Raw genomic sequence first — 23,024 nt, forward strand, 5'->3', positions numbered from 1 at the left:
CACCGGAGAAAGTCAGAAATAAGGATATTTAACAAACATTTTGGACATCACCAAGTGACCATGTTTTTGCTGACATTCACCGGAGAAAGTCAGAAATAAGGATATTTAACAAACATTTTGGGCACCACCAAGTGATTCTATGTTTTTGTTAACATTCACCGGAGAAAGTCAGAAATAAGGATATTTAACAAACATTTTGGACATCACCAAGTGACTATGTTTTTGTTAACATTCACCGGAGAAAGTCAGAAATAAGGATATTTAACAAACATTTTGGACATCACCAAGTGACCATGTTTTTGCTGACATTCACCGGAGAAAGTCAGAAATAAGGATGTTTAACAAACATTTTGGGCACCACCAAGTGATTCTATGTTTTTGTTAACATTCACCGGAGAAAGTCAGAAATAAGGATATTTAACAAACATTTTGGACATCACCAAGTGACTATGTTTTTGTTGACATTCACTGGAGAAAGTCAGAAATAAGGATATTTAACAAACATTTTGGACATCACCAAGTGACTATGTTTTTGTTGATATTCACCGGTGAATGTCGATATTGAGAAAATTTCGGGCATTCACTGTAATATATATATACGTTGTAAAATTCACCGATTTTATTGGAACTCTTTATTTCTGTGTTAATGCAAGTTATTGAGGCTAAGCTAGCCTTTGGTACTGATCCAGTAACCATAACTATCAACTTTAAATTGCATATGTTTTTGTTGCTGTTTTTGCTGCCTTTATGACAGATTTGTAATATAAACCGTTCCCAGCAAAGCTCAAATAGCACCTTAGCCTTTGGAGGTTTTAAGGGGGGCGGATGCCCAACATTTATTTGTAGAAATTTCTATTTGTTTCAAGTTTGAATCCATGACTCATTTTAATTTCTGTTCATTTTAGGTTTAACTTATTTATTCATAGTAATTTATGTTCATTTCAAGTTTTAATCAATATCTGCTTTTGTTTCTGTTTGTTTTACCTTTTTCCAAGGTTTTAAAATATTTTTTGTGCTTGAATGTTTTTTTTTTTTAATTTCTAAATACATAAATATAAAGGAAAAATGCATTCTAAGTATGAGTTTTAAGTTATTATTTGTCATTTTAACTTATACTGAAAAAAGAAATCACCAATACAACAGCACAAACACAAACACACAACCAAACATAAAAAAACGAAAAACGAAGACAGAAGGAGAAAGGAAGACTGTTCTCCTACTTTAGTAATTGATAAAGATCAGTGCTTGAATGAGGCCTTGACCCTACTCATCCATCCAATTACATAGGTCAAACAGCATAGCCATGCACAATCAACCACAAAGAATAATCCATGGACAGGCAGTCGTATCGTAAGTAAGTATAAGTTGTCATTTACCAAATATTAAAAACAATAAAAAAGACAAATAATTCAGAGGCGACAACCCAACACAAGGGCTCATCAGGAGCCTATATAACAAATTGGAAGACATTTCAATGATTTGTGAAAACCATCTTGTGTGTCTTCAATATGTAAAAACTAACATTAAGAACAATAAGCTGTTATAATTCGGATGATAAAGGACCCATTCCTTTTTTCAGATCCACTCTTCACTTTTATCGCACTCCCCTGAAAAAATAGGGGACTCTGTTTCTTACAAAGCATAAAAAGATTTCAGCACAAAAGTGTTTAATTAATTTTAGTCAAATTTTTCACCGAATAGTAAGTCGTTTGGAAAACTATAATGAAAAAAGAAATCACCAATGCAACAGCACAAACACAGAAATAAACATACACAAAAAAAAATAAAATAAAAAACATAAAATAAAAAAGAAAAGATAGAAAAAAAGGAAGACTGTTTTCCTACTTTAGTAATTAATATAGACCACTACTTGAATGAGGTCTTGACCCCACTCATCCATCCAATAACATAGGTCAAACAGAATAGCCATATACATTTAACCGCAAAGAATAATCCATGGACAGGCAGTCGTGTCCTAATAGGTTGTTATAGGCCGAATATTTAAAACTATAAATCAAACAAATAGCTCAAAGGCGACCACCCTACACAAGGGTTCATGAGGAGAATACAAAGATAATTAATGACATAAAAGATTTGAAGAATTTAGAAATAAAGTCAAGAAAAAAATATATTCTAGTTATGAGTTCAAAGCTATTATTTGTCATATTTACGTATATTATTATTTTTTTCTTTTATTGTCGTTTGAGGTATATGAAGGAGCATAGTGGATACTATGAAATCTTTTTCTTTCGTTGTGAACATGACTCCATATATATATATCTATATATATAAAAATAAGTTGTCTGTGTGTCTGTCGACTGACGTCATGTTTGTGTGTCGACTGACGTCATGTTTGTCGACTGACATCATATAAGGATTGAGCTGTATGTCGCCATGAAGTTGTTTGTCGTCTGACGTCATGTTGGTCGACTGACGAAATTACAGACCGGGATACTGGGACACAAATTACGACCGGGACACAGGGACACAGGGAATATAAATGACGACCGGGAAACAAATCACGATCGGGACACAGGGACACAACTACAACGGGGACGCCGGGGGCACAGGGGGGATATATAATTGACGACCGGGACACAGGGAATGTTCGAAGAGAAATTCCAGACCGGGACACAAATGACGACCGGGACACCGGGAATATAAATGACGACCGGGACACTCAAAGAGAAATTACAGACTGGGACACCGGGACACAAATGACGACTGGGACACAGGAAATATAAATGACGACAGGGACAAAGGGACACAACTACAACGGGGACGCCAGGGGGCACAGGGGGATATATAAATGACGACAGGGACACAGGGAATGTTCGATTAGCAATCACCATCAACAAAGCTCAAGGGCAATCATTAGAATAATGAGGTATAGATCTGAATACGGATTGTTTTTCCCATGGACAGTTATATGTTGCATGTTCAAGAGTCAGTAAACCTGAAAATCTATCTATATATATATATAAAAATAAGCTGTCTGTGTGTGTGTGTTGAGTGACGCCATGTTTGTGTGTCGACTGACGTCATGTTTGTCGACTGACGAAATTACAGACCGGGACATCGGGACACAAATGACGACCGGGACACCGGGACATAGGGAATATAAATGACGACCGGGACACTCAAAGAGAAAGCGACCGGGTCACAAGGAATGTTCGATTAGCAATCACCATCAACAAAGCACCGGGACACAGGGAATATAAATAACGACCAGGACACTCAAAGAGAAATTACAGACCGGGACACCGGAACACAAATGACGACCGGGACAAAAATGATGACCGGGACACAGGGAATATAAATGACGACCGCGACACTCAAAGAGAAATTACAGACTGGGACGACCGGGACACTCAAAGAGAAAGCGACCGGGACACAAGGAATGTTCGATTAGCAATCACCATCAACAAAGCACCAGAACACAAATGACGACCGGGACACAGGGAATAAAAATGACGACCAGGACACTCAAAGAGAAATTACAGACCGGGACACTGGAACACAAATGACGACCGGGACAAAAATGACGACATAAAAATAAGTTGTCTGTGTGTGTGTGTCGACTGACGTCATGTTTGTCGACTGACGTCATGTTTGTCGACTGACGAAATTACAGACCGGGACATCGGGACACAAATGACGACCGGGACACCGGGACATAGGGAATATAAATGACGACCGGGACACTCAAAGAGAAAGCGACCGGGACACAAGGAATGTTCGATTAGCAAACACCATCAACAAAGCACCGGGAAACAAATGACGACCGGGACACAGGGAATATAAATGACGACCAGGACACTCAAAGAGAAATTACAGACCGGGACACCGGAACACAAATGACGACCAGGACACTCAAAGAAAAAGCGACCAGGACACAAGGAATGTTCGATTAGCAATCACCATCAACAAAGCACTGGAACACAAATGACGACCAGGACACAGGGAATAAAAATGACGACCAGGACACTCAAAGAGAAATTACAGACCGGGACACCGGAACACAAATGACGACCGGGACAAAAATGACGACATAAAAATATGTTGTCTGTGTGTGTGTGTCGACTGACGTCATGTTTGTCGACTGACGTCATGTTTGTCGACTGACGAAATTACAGACCGGGACATCGGGACACAAATGACGACCGGGACACCGGGACATAGGGAATATAAATGACGACCGGGACACTCAAAGAGAAAGCGACCGGGACACAAGGAATGTTCGATTAGCAAACACCATCAACAAAGCACCGGGAAACAAATGACGACCGGGACACAGGGAATATAAATGACGACCAGGACACTCAAAGAGAAATTACAGACCGGGACACCGGAACACAAATGACGACCAGGACACTCAAAGAAAAAGCGACCAGGACACAAGGAATGTTCGATTAGCAATCACCATCAACAAAGCACTGGAACACAAATGACGACCAGGACACAGGGAATAAAAATGACGAGCAGGACACTCAAAGAGAAATTACAGACCGGGACACCGGAACACAAATGACGGCCGGGACAAAAATGACGACCGGGACACCGGGACACAGGGAATATAAATGACGACCGCGACACTCAAAGAGAAATTACAGACTGGGACACCGGGACACAAATGACGACCGGGACACAGGGAAACAACTACAACGGGGACGCCGGGGGGTACAGGGGGATATATAAATGACGACGGGGACACAGGGAATGTTCGATTAGGAATCACCATCAACAAAGCTCAAGGGCAATCATAGAAAATATAAATGACGACCGGGACACTCAAAGAGAAAGCGAGCGGGACACAAGGAATTTAGCAATCACCATCAACAAAGCACCAGGACACAAATGACGACCGGGACACAGGGAATATAAATGATGACCAGGACACTCAAAGAGAAATTACAGACCGAGACACCGGAACACAAATGACGACCGGGACAAAAATGACGACCGGGACACAGGGAATATAAATGACGACCGCGACACTCAAAGAGAAATTACAGACTGGGACACCGGGACACAAATGACGACCGGGACAAAAATGACGACATAAAAATAAGTTGTCTGTGTGTGTGTGTCGACTGACGTCGTGTTTGTCGACTGACGTCATGTTTGTCGACTGACGAAATTACAGACCGGGACATCGGGACACAAATGACGACCGGGACATAGGGAATATAAATGACGACCGGGACACTCAAAGAGAAAGCGACCGGGACACAAGGAATGTTCGATTAGCAAACACCATCAACAAAGCACCGGGAAACAAATGACGACCGGGACACAGGGAATATAAATGACGACCAGGACACTCAAAGAGAAATTACAGACCGGGACACCGGAACACAAATGACGACCAGGACACTCAAAGAAAAAGCGACCAGGACACAAGGAATGTTCGATTAGCAATCACCATCAACAAAGCACTGGAACACAAATGACGACCGGGACACAGGGAATAAAAATGACGACCAGGACACTCAAAGAGAAATTACAGACCGGGACACCGGAACACAAATGACGGCCGGGACAAAAATGACGACCGGGACACCGGGACACAGGGAATATAAATGACGACCGCGACACTCATAGAGAAATTACAGACTGGGACACCGGGACACAAATGACGACCGGGACACAGGGAAACAACTACAACGGGGACGACGGGGGGTACAGGGGGATATATAAATGACGACGGGGACACAGGGAATGTTCGATTAGGAATCACCATCAACAAAGCTCAAGGGCAATCATAGAAAATATAAATGACGACCGGGACACTCAAAGAGAAAGCGAGCGGGACACAAGGAATTTAGCAATCACCATCAACAAAGCACCAGGACACAAATGACGACCGGGACACAGGGAATATAAATGATGACCAGGACACTCAAAGAGAATTTACAGACCGAGAAATCGGAACACAAATGACGACCGGGACAAAAATGACGACCGGGACACAGGGAATATAAATGACGACCGCGACACTCAAAGAGAAATTACAGACTGGGACACCGGGACACAAATGACGACCGGGACACAGGGAAACAACAACAACGGGGACGCCTGTTGGGGTGGCGCGAAGCGCCACCCCAACAGCTAGTCTATTCATATCCACAGACAATGGGACAGCGAAGAATGTTGTATATTCGCAAGTTCTACGCAGTTAAAAACATATATATATATATATATATATATATATATATATATATATATATATATATATATATATATATATATATATATATATATATATATATCTATTCACAGGTGGGACACAGGGACACAACTACAATGGCGCGTAACTAATATGGCGCGTAACGACTTACGTGCGCGGGGGGGGGGGGGGGCTTGGGGGGGGGGGGCTTAGGGGGGGGGGCGCGAAGCGCCCCCACCAACTAGGTGTTAGTGGCGAAGTGGATAGATAGGTGGCGAAGTGAAGCGCGAAGCGCCACCCCAACAGCTAGTATATATATATATATATATATATATATATATATATATATATATATATATATATATATATATATATATATATATATATATATATATATATATGTATATATATATATATATATATATTTTATATATATATATATATATATATATATATATGTATATATATATATATATATATAAATATATATATATATATATGCAATCAGTATTTGTAGCACAATTAACTTTAGTACAATTAATCTGTGCTTATAACCAGTATTTTTATTTTCTATTCCTGGCACACCCCTAAGACAACTTGCCTTTGCAAGTTTATGGCAGGCTAGAAGATTTAGTTGAAAGACTTTGTTTTCTATGTATTATATAGATGTATTTATTTTGTTAAGTTTTATTCTAATTAAGAGACTTAGCTAACTTCTGTGAACTGTGAACACTGGAGCGATTTTAACTTAGGATTCATTTACATTAGACATTAAGATAGTCTTTTCTTGTTTTTTAGTATTCTTCTTTAATATTTCTTTTCTTTTCTTCTTTAGCATTAATGTTTCTTCTTTTTTATGTGAATATCTATCTGCCAGAGAATGAATATGTTTCCTTAACTTTAGCACACCAATTTCTGATGAGTCCCCCCTGCCCCTATTGTGGTGGCCTTTTCTAAGAGTTGTAAAAACAATAAGACAGTCACAGTTCTTCTACTACCGCTTTTCTCTACTGACAGATTATTTCGTTACCTTCAATTTTAACAGATTCAACATCTCCTTCAATCATCTCTGCTTTCAAATAGCGTAGAGAATCCAAATCAGAAAAATTTTCAACGTTGTCATCATCCGAATCATCCATTCCGTTCACATCTAAAATTAAAGCAAAACATTAAAATAAAAGATAAATAAAATAAAATATAAAAGATAAATAATATAAAATATAAATAAAAAAAAATTCTAGCTGATAAAACCATTGGCTTACTCACTGTTACAAGTTCTTCATATTTTTAATTTAAGCTTAAGGTTCAGTTTTCGTTAGGGTTACACACTAGGGTTCACACTAACTTCAGGTTACACACTAGCTCTTCGTTGGTATTTCCTCTACTATTCACCCTAAAAAACTCAAATAAAGATCAAAATCGTCAAAAAAATACGAGCTCTAATAAAGATACATGTAGGTATGCTTATCAGACTAAGTATATGAGTCAAAACACTGCTTAAAAAATATTATGTGTTTGTTATTTTTGTATTTGATAGGTATAGATTGGTGATTTCAATTCCCAGGGTTTCCAGCTGAAGTAGATTTTTAACTGATTTTTTTTTTATAATTCTTGAAATTTTCAGATTTTCAATTCAAACGTTTAAATTTCGATACGTCTGCTGAGCACAAAAATAAAAATTTCAAATTCGGCCCAGATTTAGCATTAAGTAAGAGAATTGTCCAGTAAAAACTTTGATTTATAGACAACTAATCGTGGAAATATGATAAGATATAATGTACGGTACCAAAATAAGTATAAACTCCTCAGCGGTATATATATAGCAGTTTATACAATTTTATGGACAAATTTACAAAAATATAAGTAATTTGCCCTTGTACATTAACATTACTATATTTTGTGACTGGTTAGTAGTGAGACGGTGAGGAAGTCTAAGTGATGTTGTAGTTGCAGTCCGTTTCCGTGGTTAATTCCAAGTGGTGTGACTTTCCACTTTTTTTTTTTAACATTTCATTAGTAGATGTTTGAAAGAAAAAGAAATGGATGAAATTCCACATATTTAAACTGAGAATTCAGAGACCCAACTATACCGGCTAGATAAAAAAAAATGCATAATTATTTGCCTTCTTTTATAAACAATTCTTTTAAAATCTACTTTTCTTAAGTGATTTCTCCTACCTTTGAAGGAGTATTTCGACTCACATAATTAGTTTTAAGTGTATACTTATTCTAACCTTTACTAGATTTCATAGCCTATATTTCTAAAGAGTTTGGCCTTTATTTTATTATTATAGGACGAACAGAGAAGGTAATATGTCATATAACGCAGAGCTTTAATTAGATTAAAATGGGTAGTAAAATGGCCACCATTTGCTAACCAAAATCCAAAACGTAAATTAATATTATCTTTGAATTTCTCATGCATTTACTTTCTATTAAACACCCCCTCCCAAAAAAAATACAATGTTTTAATAACCGCTATTCTTTTCTTTCTAAGTTTCCTGCATCTTTCCTTTGATTCTTCCAAATTAGGTGTTACTTTCCTACTCTACTCTTTTTTTGAACAGTTTTCCTAATGCATCGCAATTACAGCAAACTCGTCCATTGGAAAACGTGGTTTTCTTGATACACCTTACTTATAAGGCAAAAAATATTCCTGGATTATAAACATTTAAAATCATCAGATATCATCTGGCTGCAAACTCGACGAGTGGAAAGGCTGTATCAATACCCGAAGCACCACCAATGGCACCAGAGGATCTAAGGTAAGGTTCCCAAATTTTCCATTCTACTGTGATTGCTACAAATAAGTGTGATCTCTATTCCTAGGCTAATTTCCTTGTAAGTCAATAATTTTAACAACCTACTTTGCCATCTTAAAGGAACACATGAACTCTGGATTAAACCATGACTAGCCAGTCTGAATCCAAGCATAACTAAAAAAAATGTAGATTAAACCAACAAACGAAAATATTCATGTAAAGACTTACTAAGTTCATATTAGGTGTTATCACAATAAAGTGTCATTTGATGCTACATTCATGGATAAATCCTTAAACTTTTTGCAACTCAAAAACGATAAAACTGTTTCAATTTTGGATAAGATTTTGCTGTCAATGTTAGTGCTACTTTCAATATGACCACTTTTCCAAATAGATCGGTCCATTAACTAAAAATGGAGTCCCACGTGTCTCATGTTCAGTCTCAGCAGAATCCTCTAATACCCCTCCCAGGTTTGAAGACTTTAATACCAGTAATGGTGCAATTATTATACCAAGGTTTATTTTTAAAAACCTAAACTGTGATGTTAAATAATTTAAATTATTTCCAATAGATTCACTGTTGTAATTATGAAGGAAATTGTTATTAAGCTAATGTAAATACATTAGTCTCAATTGAAACAAGAAATCAATTACAAGTCAAAATTTATAATAAATAAACACCATTTTGTTAACAGTCTAATATTGCCGTCCTGGCTGAGTGGTTGGCGTGCTAGCGTGGGAATTCTATGTCCAAGGGGCATGGGTTCAACCCCAGTTGTGACCAGTTATTTAGTTTGGGACAGGGGTCAGTGGCATGGCTGTGTAAGCTCAGCCAGAGTCAACCCAGCTCTAAATGGGTACCTGAAGAAATCTGGGGAAGGTAAGCAGGAAGGGTGTGCAAAAACACAGGATGGTTGGCCCCCAGCCCCCCATGGCACTTCCTGGCTGAAGAGCCATGAAACGGAGATCAGCACCGCCGGTTTGGACCTTAAGGGTCTTACTTACTTACTTTTAGTCCAATATTGAAAATAAAGAAATAAAGCCTTTTTTCAGCTAGGGGTACAATCATTTCAACATTATTTAGAGCTACAATCATTTCAATTTTATTTAAAGCTAGAGCACAGGATGGCTAAAGAAAAAGAGTAATTACCATCATTATCAGGCTGGTCTAATTCTTTTGGATCTTCTTCTTTCCCAAAAAAACTAGAAACATTCACTGCTCTTCCCCCCATTTCTATTGAGATGATCACAAAAAGGAGAAAACACCTGAAAAGAAACTATATTCTTACAATTTCCTTGTATTTCTATATTTTTTTCTATTATCTATATTTTATGCTATTTACTATACATTCTATCTATATTATCCACATTTGTGTTTGCTTTTAAAATTTAATCCTATTTTCTATCTGTATGGTCACTTCTAAAATTGCATGCATATATTTTCTTTATTTCCCTTCTCTCAGGCCATGAAAAAAAGAAGAAAAAGCCAAAAATGGATGGTAGCACCTATTTTTTGTTGTTACAAAAGCATACGAATAGAGCTATTTCACAGATACCAATTTTTGGTGAGCCAAAGCAAGAAGAGCTACATAAATTTATTTTTAGGGAAGAAAAGGGTCTAATTCATCAGAACAGTGATATGCACCCAAAATATAGGAACTTCAGGAAATATCACAAACCATACAATTTTAGCAAAACCTAACCCTGAATCAATCCCACCCTCCTATGAAATTAGTGAAAATTACAAGTAAAAATAGATAACAAAAAGTCCCACAAAACCAGTGAAGTAACATAAGCTTTTGCCAAAACAGTTTGATAAAAGCCTATAATGAGGATGTTGATTATTTTTTACTTTTACTGGTCTATTTTGTGAACCAGGTTACGTACTTTCCTTCACACATGACATCAATTTTCAAATAAGAAACTAGGCAATAATTACTATTTTTACAGGGGAGCTTCTACACAGGTTAACACTAGGTTAACTAGGTTAGCACCAGTAGATACATCCTAACAAACAATAACACAGTCATACATGGGGGAAAAAGGACAAAAACAATAAACATAGTCATACATTGCTACTGGCTGACAAAATCCTTGTTTTTTTCTTTTTTTTCTTTTCATTTATTATTTCCTTTCTTGGTTTCATTTGTCAAATAAAAAGTTAGAATTATTAACTTATCCACTGGGCATTGTTTGAAAAAGAATATCTACTAGGAGAAAAAACGTAGTCATGCTGGGGAAGAATGCTTGCATGCCACAGTTGCTACAAAAGCATCACAAGCATTTATCCTTATTATTTCAGGTTCTTATTGCTTTTGTTCTTGACCCACCAAAAGATTGAAAAAATATTAAGGTAAAAATATGGTACAAATTTATCAAATGTCCATAGAAACCTTACATTTGGTCCCTATAATCACCAATTTCTTGTAATTGTAAGAGTAGTGAAAAAGAACAGTATAGTTCTATTGTTTATGATGGTTATTTATCAAACAAATAAACTAAAATAAAATTTGATTGGTTCATTTTTTCTATATCATTATGTACTTTGTTGATGCTGCATGAGCAATCATTAAAAACAAAATACTTTGATACCAGAGAAGATAAAATTAAGTTCCATTTCCTTTCACATTTTTATTACTGTTATGCCTAAGAGCTGTATCCAACATTTTTATGCTTTACAGGTAGTTGTCCTGACAAGAGTAGGCTGGGTATAAATGGTTGGAACTATTCTGATGCTGTGGGATGGTTTGGGTCCTCTGCTGTTATAAGCTCCTTTCTCTGTCCCTTTCCCTGACAGGGAAATCCTACTTGCATGGCATCAGACCGGACCTTTCACAAGTTTTTACTAACCAAAACTGTGGACTAACCAAAACTAGAGATTTCTTCTTGTCCAGTTCTAAGCCAGTATAAGTACTTTGTGTAGACTTGAGAAGATGTGCTAGTCTCTATCCAGGACTGGTTCTGAGACCATTGCTTTCCCTGAGGCCATAATAATTAGAATTATTTAAAGAATAAGAAAATTGCAATTTTGCATGTTACAACATTAGAAAACAGCTATCATATTGATTGACAAATCCAGATGCTTTGGACTGGACTTATTACGAATTTAAGGAGTAGGCCTACATGTTTCAGGGGTCGCTTACTTAGGCAGGAAGGATAGGGTGCATTGGCAGGAAGTAGGGCTCATGATGAATGAGGAAGCTGCTAAGTCTTGTTTATTTTTGGAAGATAATGATAACAGAATAATAAAGACTCATTTTATGGAAAGGAGGAGAGGTTTGCACATGAAATATTTCATACAAAAATAAAAGTAATGGGGAATGAATTAAAAACTGAAATAAGAGTGTGAAATAAAGGCAGATAATTTCTTAGACCACCCTACATTTCCGTTTAAATTTAAGAGAGAAAAACAGGTTTAATTAATCTAGGAGTGAGCAAAACGTGCTAAAAACTAAACACAAAAAAAATTGATGAAAAATTTCCAAATATTTCAACCCACATCTGGGAGCCTTTATCACCAGGGAAGAAAAAAGGAGAGAAAACAAGAATTGAATAATATTATTAAAAAAAACAACAACACAGCAATGCAACACGATAAAAAGAAAAAAAAGACAAACAAATAAATAAAACAATTCTAAAACGGCAAAACTGTATTTGTCTGCCTAATCACTGACAACCATAAATCACTAGTACAACAGATATTTCTCATCTTTGAAGTCAGATTGGCAAATGAGATATTCTAAACAATTAATAGATTACAGAAAACAATTAATTACAGAATTAAACAATTACAGAAGACTGTAATTGTCTTCTTATCACCAAGAACCATATGTCACTAGTACAACATTTATTTCTCCTCTTTAAAGTCAGATTGGCAAATGAGGATTTCTAAACAATTCCAGAAATACAAAAGCTGTAAGTGTGTCAAATCACCAACAACCATATGCTACTAGCACAACAGATATTTCTCCTCCTTAAGGTCAAATTGGGAAACAAGATGTTCTAGACAATTCCAGAACTGCAAAAGCTGTAAATGTCTGCCTAATCACTGACAACCATATATCACTAGTTAAACTGATAATTCTCCTCCTTAAAGTCAAATCGGGAAATGAGATATTCTAGAAAATTCCAGAACTGCCAAAGCTGTAAATGTCTGCCTAATCAACAACAACCATGTGTCACTAGCACAACAGATATTTCTCCTCCTTAAGGTCAGATTGGCAAATGATATATTTTAAACAGTTCCAGAACTGCAAAGGCTGTAGTTGTCTGCCTAATTACTAACAACCATATGTCACCAGCACAAAAGATATTTCTCCTCTTTAAAGTGAAATTGGGAAATGAGATATTCTAGACAATTCCAGAACTCCAAAAGCTGTAAATGTCTGCCTAATCACTGACATCCATATGTCACTAGCACAACAAATATGTCTCCTCTTTAAGGTCAGATTGGCAAATGAGATATTTTAAACAGTTCCGGAACTGTAAAGGCTGTAATTGTCTGCCTAATTACCAACAACCATATGTCACTAGCACAACAGATATTTCTCCTCTTTAAAGTGAAATTGGGAAATGAGATATTCTAGACAATTCCAGAACTCCAAAAGCTGTAAATGTCTGCCTAATCACTGACATCCATATGTACTAGCACAACAAATATGTCTCCTCTTTAAGGTCAGATTGGCAAATGAGATATTTTAAACAGTTCCGGAACTGTAAAGGCTGTAATTGTCTGCCTAATTACCAACAACCATATGTCACTAGCACAACAGATATTTCTCCTCTTTAAAGTCAAATTGGGAAATGAGATATTCTAGACAATTCCAGAACTGCAAAAGCTGTAATTGTCTGCCTAATTACCAACAACCATATGTCACTAGTACAGCAGATATTTCTCCTCTTTAAGGTCAGATTGGCAAATGAGATATTTTAAACAGTTCCGGAACTGGAAAGGCTGTAATTGTCTGCCTAATTACCAACAACCATATGTCACTAGCACAACAGATATTTCTCCTCTTTAAAGTCAAATTGGGAAATGAGATATTCTAGACAATTCCAGAACTCCAAAAGCTGTAAATGTCTGCCTAATCACTGACATCCATATGTCACTAGCACAACAATATGTCTCCTCTTTAAGGTCAGATTGGCAAATGAGATATTTTAAACAGTTCCAGAACTGCAAAGGCTGTAATTGTCTGCCTAATTACCAACAACCATGTGTCACTAGTAAAACTGATGTTTCTCCTCTTTAAAGTCAGACTGGCAAAAAAAAAATACTGATTTGTTTGAAATCGAACTGTTTAATGATTGAAATTTATTTTTGTTTTCTCTCTTTATTTCCTTGTTGATAAAGGCTCCTGGATGTGGAGGTGAAACATTTAGAAATTATTTAATTAATGTTTTTGTTGTGTTTTGTTTACTGATTGATTAATTAAACCCATTTTCTCTCTTAAATTTGAAATGACAGCAACAGATAAAATTGTTGAAGACCTGGAAGATACAGCCCAATGGCATAACAATAAAAAATGGTACTGACATGTCAAGAAACTGAAAGTGAAAAGTCTATCTGGACTTGCTCCAGTTAAAGATAGGAATGGGGCCACAACTAGCAATAAGGAAAGAATTAAAGAGAAGTGGGTAAAACATTTTGAGAATGTGCTAAACCATGATATAGTTATAGGAAAAGATGTAGAAAAGGTTGAAGAAGTTTGAGACACTTTGGATGTGAAGGAAGAATCATTTTCCGAGCAGGAATTAGTAACAGTACTAAAGGGATTAAAAAACACAAGGCTCTATGTGGTGATAATTTGGTAAATGAGTTTTTTTTTTATCATGGTGGTTATGAAACTAGGAATAAATTATTGAAAATTACCAATATGATCTATGAAAAAAGAGGAAGTCACCAGGAATTTTAGGAAAACACTAATGAAACCCATCTATAATGAAGGTGGTAAGAGTGAGTGTGAAATTTATAGAGGCATTAGCTTGACAGTAGTTGGGAGCAAATTACTTCATAGGGGAGATACGGGTACCCTGGGATACATTCAAGTTTATGACAGATACCTTGAGAAAGCTTTGGCCAAATTACTTGATTTTGCTATTTGCTTAAATGAAACTGATTGGCTTCCTCCCAGATTTTTTGCAGATTATTCCCTTGATAAACTTTTTGGTACCAAAAATTTTCCTAACCCCCTTCTTTTGTCAGAGTACCCAGACTCCTAGGTACTTTGGCACATCCTGGAGGATATTATGGGACACAGAGCTCTTTTTACCAAAAATTATGTATTAAAAACCTATAATCTGCTTCAATTACAATAAATATTATGAGCAGAAGCTTTTAACATCATTCACTCAGCAGAATACTGTGAAAGTTCAACATCAAAGGTCAAGGCTTTCACAGCACATCCTGTGCTGCCACTCAGATTAGGTTTTGGCAGGTATAAGGCAATGTCACATGTATCATGAAGGCCTTGTCCTTTGTTTCTGGAAATATGAACTTCCAAGTAAGGAGCTTTTGTTTCAGAAAGTTCCTATTATATCCTGCCATTTCAATCGCCAAGACTTCACAAGTATAATACTTCAAACTTCTCTTAGTAGCATATAGAACTAGCACAAAATCACCAGGCTCTCCTTAATAGGTTCTCTTATAGCCTCTTTTGGTTCACTCAGATGTAATGAATCATTGATGTCATCACAGAGATCAACAGAAACAGCATTACTACTACTGTCATAAAATGTAAAGTAACCTCCACAAGCTCCTTTTTCTGTGTTTGCATTCCTTTTGTGGTCTTTTTATTTTCCTTTGCTTATTCTTTCTTCTCTTGAGATCTCTTTGTCTTTATGCTTCAAAAACGGTATCTTTAAGAGGAGTTGCAGTCAAATTTTTTAACTGACCCTTTTTCTTCTGAATGTCAACTTGATATTCAGAAAAAGGAAGTATCTGACTTGAAAGTACACAACAGAACTATCAGCCTTCTAAGTTCCAGGCACTGGCTACCTTCCTGATTAACTGCTCTCTTCACCTGCACAACTCTGCTGTTCACTTTCACCCTCCAATGCAGACATCTGACTGCTGGGATTGCTGATAGGAGTCAAAGATGGCAGAAAGTCAGATTTTTGCCAAACATCTGGATTAAAGGAATGAATTTCAAATTTAGAAAAGCACTTATAATGTTTGATGGCATGAAAGCTTTTAGGAAAGCAGCCCCAAGAAATTTGGAGATTTTGTATTATGTGACTGGTCTTCCAGAATGGTTTCTAAGCCACTTTTCAATAACTTGGTAAACATAACTTTCTAAGAGTGAATAGATGGTTACATCAAGGGGCTACAGCTTATTTGACGTGTGTGGAGGGAATATAAGAGTTTGCAAACCCATTTCCTTTGCAGCAGAATAAAGTTTTAGCTCATGTGACTATCCTGGTTTTCCATTAGCAGAACATCTGGTTGCTTGGGGGAGCATGGCACATGCCCTTTGAAGTGGTCAAAGTAGCCAAGAAATAGTTGTGTTGTTATCCATACATTTCTGGACTTTTCACTAGCAGCAGCCTTTGTTCCTGGTGGAGCCTTTCCACAAAGTATGGCTATCCAAAGATAAGGTATAGGGAATAAAACTCCCAATTGCATTGATATTTATGACTATTTTCACTACTTTCCCTCTTTCATGTGATTTAGTTGCTACTAGGTGCTTGACCCTTGTAAGGCTCAGAACCTTTGTGCATTTCCATTGAACATTCAATAAGCCTGTTTGATCCATAAACATGGAAATCAAACTTTGAGTACAGCTTTTTATAGAATGCAGCAACTGCACCACAACTGAACCCAAGATCACAATGATGGCTAGTGCTTTCTGGTCTGCCAGGGAAATTCTAAAATGTCTCTTTACTAGCCCCTTATACCAGTCTTCTCCTTCTGTTTCATTATGATCCCAGGTTTTGGCTTAGCAAATTGCAGGGCATCATTTTAAAAGAAGGCAAAATTTCATACTCCTTCCTCCTTAAAGTTGCATGCATTACCACCTTAAAAGAAAGGGGGGAAAATTTGCCTGCTTTTTGCTAAATCAGTCATTTCCAGTCCCCATACTGAGGACTTACTCCCTGGTTTTCATAGTCCCATTAGACTGCAACTCCCCTGGTCAGCCTCCTTAGCAATCCCAACTTACTCTCCAATCCATGCTGTTACAGAGAGGTTTTGTAAAAGTTTTATCCTCTTTATTCTGGAAGACCTTAATAATAATTCATGATTATGTACTTGCCAAATTCCCCTTTTCTTCTATTGCCATTTTTATTTTTGATTTACTGCAATGTTTTTAAAATTTTATTGTTAAGTTTACTGATTTGCCCTTTATCTTTGATGAGTTTGCTTTTTTTAATTTCTTTTTAATTTTAAGTGTTTAACTTAATGTACCCATTTTTTTTTTTTTTTTTTTTTTTTTTTTTTTTTTTTTTTTTTTTTTTTAAAGTTTTACTGACATGTAACGCAAATTCAGCTTTATAGAGCTTGTGATAGTCTTTTGAAAATAAAATTATCTTATCTCTTTCCCTAAATTTAAGAAATAGATATTGAAATCTTAAGATCTGGCAGCCTATGACAATTCAGATTAGGATTGAGCAAAGGTATGAGGCTCTAAATATTGTCCTTCTGCAATATTTGAGTAGTAGGCATAATCTAGGCCTATATCTTAAGGTTTTACTTTTATGACAGATAGATTGTAAGAGGTTAGTGTCCCAGTAACTTTTCAAATAACTTACTAATGTGACAGCCAAAAAAGAGACACAACTCTTGTATTGCTATAGGCCAGTCTGCTTTTAGAATCTAGGCTAGCCTGTATTCTGAGTCTAAATTTAACATTCATTTGTATTGAGAATAATTTATCCCCCCCCCCCCTACTAATGTGCAAATATGTACCCTAATTAGCCAAGCATAAACTCCTAGGCCATACACTGAATTTTTTGTAAGTAATTCATTTCTTTAAATTGATTAGGCCTAAACAGTTTGTCAAAATAGTGAAAGTTTACTAAGTAAAACTGGAGCTTGAGGCTAAAATTGTAGCTTCATCAGATATACAGGCTAGATAATATTTGCACATTAGGGGGGAGGGCAAGGTAGGCTAAAGTTCATTACCAATAGAAATGAATGTTATATTTGGATTAAGAGTAAAATTCTGATTATAAAGACATATCTATTGCTTAGCTATCTCATTAGTGAGTTAATCAGAAAATTTAACCAGTGTCCTTTACAGTGGAGAAGGGGTGATAGCTAGTATCCTACTTCAAAATATCTCCCCATTGGATCACTGGAGTTCTGGATTTATTTATGATAGCTTCATACCCCAACTACTCTCCAAGATAAACAAAAGAGCCTGGTAAAATTCTAGTTAATTGACTTCTTGCTATCTTGGAAAGGGTTTAGATTAGGAAAATGGAACTTTCAAGGATGGGTCTACAGTATGTCCTGGGGAAGTATTTTCAAGTACCTACCTCCACTCCTTCTTACTCTAGAGGGCCCTGACCTTTGATGACCTTTAAAAATATGTGTATTATAAAAGTGAAACCTTGCAAAATAGATCTTCTGCTTAATTGAAGTACAACAAAACTGTTGTGATACCTTGGATGTGAAGGAAGATTTGTTTAGTGAGGAAGAATTAGCGACAGTACTAGAAGGATTAAAAAATAATAAGGCCCCAGGTGCTGATAGTATGATTAATGAGTTTCTTAAATATGGTGGCTCTGAGGTTAGGAATAAGCTACTGAAGATTATGAACATGATTTTTGAAAAAGGGGAAGTACCCAATGATTTTAGGAAAACCTTAATTAAACCACTGTATAAGAAAGGTGACAAGAGTGAATGTTGGAATTATCGAGGCATTAGTCTGGTCTCTGTAGGTAGCAAATTACTGAGTAATATGATACTTTTTAGACTGAGACATGCTGTAGACAAAGTTTTAAGGGAAGAACAATGCAGTTTTAGAAAAGGTAGAGGATGTGTCGACCATGTTTTCACTCTTAGGTTAATAATTGAGAAGTCCCTTCGTTGTCAAACACCTTTGGTCCTTAGTTTTATCGATTATGAGCAAGCTTTCGATTCTGTTGATAGAACAGCGTTAACAAAGGTCTTATCGTTATATGGTATACCAGAAAAATACATTAAAGTGATTTGCGCTATGTACGAGAATAATACTGCTGCAGTTAAGGTAGGAAATGAGGTTAGCAACTGGTTTTGTATTAAATCAGGAGTTAAGCAGGGTTGTGTTCTATCCCCCTTTATATGGATCATTTTGATGGACTTCGTCTTAAGGAGCACAGGAAAGGCAATTGGAGACCATGGAATCAAATGGGGAGGAAGAACGCTCCTGGACTTAGATTATGCTGATGATTTAAGCATATTAGATGAAAGTGTGAGCAAAATGAATGAATTTTTAGAGGTTTTACGAGTTCAAGGTGCTAAAATAGGCTTGAAAATTAATGTTAAGAAGACTAAGTCACTAAGGTTAGGAATAAGTGAAGATGAACAGGTGACCTTAGGTAACGAAAAGATTGATCAGGTTGGGAGCTTCAGTTACCTTGGTAGTATTATTAGTAAAGATGGTGGGAGCAGTGAAGATGTTAAAAGTAGAATAGCTAAAGCTCAGGGTGTTTTTTCACAGTTAAAAAAAGTTTGGAAGAATAGAAAGATAAGCCTACAAACCAAGATTAGAATATTGGAAGCTACAGTGATGACAGTGGTCAAATATGGCTCTGAAGCATGGACACTCCGAAAAGCAGATGAAAATTTACTAGATGTTTTCCAGAGAAATTGCCTACGGATTGTTCTGGGTACCCAGCTGACTGACCGTATTTCAAACAGTAGGCTGTACGAAAAGTGTGGTTCAATCCCACTTTCTGGGGCTATAATGAAAGAAAGGTTGAGATGGCTAGGCCACGTTCTACGGATGAAGGATGACAGATTACCGAAGATTGTCCTTTTTGGCCAACCATCTGGGGCTACACGGAAAGCAGGTCGTCCTTGTCTGGGTTGGGAGGATGTCATAAATAAGGATTTAAAGGAAATGGGAACTTCCTGGGAGGGTGTAAAGAGGGAGGCTTTAAATAGATTAGGTTGGAGGAGGAGCGTGCGTAGCTGTGTTGGCCTCAGGCGGCTTGGTGCTGCAGTGAGTTATTAGTAGTAGTAGTAGTAAAACTGTTTTCAGATTCATAACTTTGCTCAATCCTATTTTATAAGGTTTTAAAGATATGCAAATAGCCTACATTTCCTAAATTAAAAAAATAACATTGATATGGCTCAAAATTCTACTCAAATAACAGGAATTACTTTTTCAGAACTAAAGGCAGTGAACAAGCAACTAGTAACAAGAAAGGGTTTAGGTTAGGAAAATGAAACTTTCAGGGATGGGTCAACAGGCTACAGTATGTCCTGGGAAGGTATTTTCAAGTACCTACCTCCACTCCTTCTCCCTCTAGAGGGCCCTGAAATATGTGTATTATAAAACTGAAACCTTGCAAGATAGATCTTCTGCTTAATTGAAGTATAACAAAATTGTTCTCAGCTTCATAACTTTGCTCAATCCCATTTTATACAGTTTTAAAGATATGCAAATACATTTCCTAAATTTTGAAAAAAAACTTTGATATGGCTCAAAATTCTACTCAAATAACAGGAATTGCATTTTCAGAAGTAAAGGCAGACAGAAGCAACTAGTAACTGAAAATTAAAGTAAAATGTTGTTTTGTCAAAACTTAAATAAATATAGGCTAGACCTGTCATGTGGGCAAATTTCAGAGCCCTCTAGAGGGAGAAGGGGTGGAGGTGGGTACTTTAAAATACCTTCCCAGTACATACTTTGGTGAAATTCTAGTTAATTGACTTCTTGCCATCTTGGCAAGGGTTTAGGTTAGGAAAATGAAACTTACAGGGATGTATCTACAGACTAAAGTATGTCCTGGGAAGGTATTTAGAAGCAACTACCTCTACTCCTTCTCCCTTTAGAGGGCCCTGACCTTTAAAAATAGGTGTTATAAAAGTGAAACCTTACAAAATAGATCTTCTGCTTAATTGAAGTACAACAAAATTGTTTTCAGCTTCATAATTTGTTCAATTCCATTTTATAAGGTTTTAAAGATGTGCAAATACATTTCCTAAATTTTGAAAAAAAAAACATTGATATGGCTCAAATTTCTACTCAAATAACAGGAATTGCATTTTCAGAACTAGAGGCAAAGAAAAAGCAACTAGTAACTGAAAATTAAGGTAAATTGTAGTTGTTTCAAAATTTCAATAGGTATAGACCTGTCATGTAGGCATATTTCAGGGCTCTTGAGAGGGAGAAGGAGTGGAGGTGGGTACTTTAAAATACCTTCCAGGACATACTTTAGCCTGTAGACCCATTCCTGAAAGTTTTATTTTCCTAACCTAAACCCCCTCCGAGATAGCAAAAATTCTTAACTAGAATTTTACCCTGAAATAGCAAGAAGTCAATTACCTAGAATTTTACCCTATCTTGCTCTTTTGTTTCCTACAGAAGAGGGAATATACCAGGCTACACAATACCAATAGTGTTCTTTAAAAAACCTGTGTAAATTACTTTTAAATGTTACAAGTCAGATCTGACTTATAACATAAGTTTTAACAGCTTATTAGATTTTATTGCTCAGATCTTCATTACGCATGCTCATGTTTTGAATGTAATCTTAGATGGTTACTAAAAATAAAATCCGGCACCTCAGAAAATGGAGAAGAATAGAATAACTAGCGGAAATCGTCGAAAACTCCGCAAAGGTTTTGGTTTTTGCTCGTCTTTTTTCAAGAACTAATACTTCGATGGGACATTTCTCCCCTAGATATTGAAAAATCACTTTTTTGACATTTTCAATGAAAAATACCTGTTTGTATTATTTGTAGCTTGAACAATTGAAAAACAACAAATTGACACGTCAGATGTTGAGAACAGATTCTGTCCCCTCATTCTAAATGTTTGTGAATATTTCAAACCGTTCATAGTTGGAGATCATTAAGTAAGTGTCCCGAAATGGTTATACTAATAACAAATGACTAGGGCTAAAAAAAAATCTGCTAATGCATGTTACAAGGGTGATTCAAATATTTTCTTTAAGGGGGATGGCACAAAATTGGTTGCTTGGATAAAATTGCGAACAAAGAAATACCCCCAATTTAATGGGAATCTTCAAAATTATGCGTCATAGGTAGATAGTGGAAATAGTCGTAAATTTAATCTAAAATCTGGTGATGGTTAAGCTTCTAATAAATCTGTTGAAATTAAATTGATGTAAAAATATTGATACAAAAAAAGTCATAAAAACCATCCCCCCATAAAAAAATAAAAAGCTGTTCACCATCTATAACAGAATGATATTTAATATTTTCTGAATAATTTTTTGCCTTTGCACTTCTGACAGCTATTGCGAGTGAGTTAAGCTTTTCTATTGTCAAAAAAATAAAATTGGTCTTGAACCATCTTTTGGTGTTATGCACTCTTTGTGACAATTTGTATAGATCAGACCATTTAGCGTATCACCTAACTTTGTGGCATCGCTTGATAAATATGATAGCAATAAAGAGCAGGAAGTGAGAATAAAAATACAACTTGTATATTCGTTAAAGGTATATTAAACATTAAATACTATAGTAGATATTTAAAACGACGGTTTTAGGTATAGGCAATAAAGCATTAACTAATCACTGTTTCTTTTAAAAAATAATGTTTTATTAAACAGGGTCAACTTTGACGAAATCTTAAAAATTTACTAGTCAAAATTTTACTTCATATTAACGTAGCGTATCTTTTCACGTTTTAAAATTCGATATATCTCGCTTAAATTACGGAATTCACACTTTTATAAGAGAAAGTCTATTTCTCTATTTCTACTCCCGTCTTATCTATTTATTAAATAAAAAAAACTAGTTTTTTTAACTGAAAGTAAGGAGCGACATTAAAACTTAAAACAAACAGAAATTACACCGTATATGAAATGGGTTGTCCCCTCCGCAGTCCCACGCTCTTTACGCTAAAGTTTGACTCTTTGCCACAATTCTACTTTTTAAAACAATTAAAAACTTTAGCGTAAAGAGCGTGGGACTG

At 36.1% G+C, this 23,024-nt stretch overlaps 1 protein-coding gene across 2 annotated transcripts in view; it reads right to left on the minus strand.

Annotated features, from left to right (window-relative positions):
* The window catches only part of LOC136024746 (zinc finger protein 845-like), a 37,584-nt gene extending 15,977 nt beyond the window's left edge, over nucleotides 1–21,607 (minus strand). Inside the window, exons 1-3 of one of the 2 annotated variants that reach the window (XM_065700191.1) lie at nucleotides 21,511–21,607; nucleotides 10,082–10,197; nucleotides 7,200–7,319 (exon numbers count right to left, since the gene is read on the minus strand). In XM_065700191.1, coding sequence (XP_065556263.1) covers nucleotides 7,200–7,319; nucleotides 10,082–10,163 — 202 coding nt within the window. In that variant the 5' untranslated portion in view covers nucleotides 10,164–10,197; nucleotides 21,511–21,607. Of the gene's footprint in view, nucleotides 1–7,199; nucleotides 7,320–10,081; nucleotides 10,198–21,407; nucleotides 21,429–21,510 lie in introns of those variants that run through there. The other variant, XM_065700192.1, reaches the window with a different exon arrangement.
* Between the last annotated feature and the right edge of the window lie 1,417 nt (nucleotides 21,608–23,024).

This window comes from Artemia franciscana, chromosome 3 (assembly GCF_032884065.1).
Source record: "Artemia franciscana chromosome 3, ASM3288406v1, whole genome shotgun sequence".
Lineage (NCBI taxonomy): Eukaryota > Metazoa > Arthropoda > Branchiopoda > Anostraca > Artemiidae > Artemia > Artemia franciscana.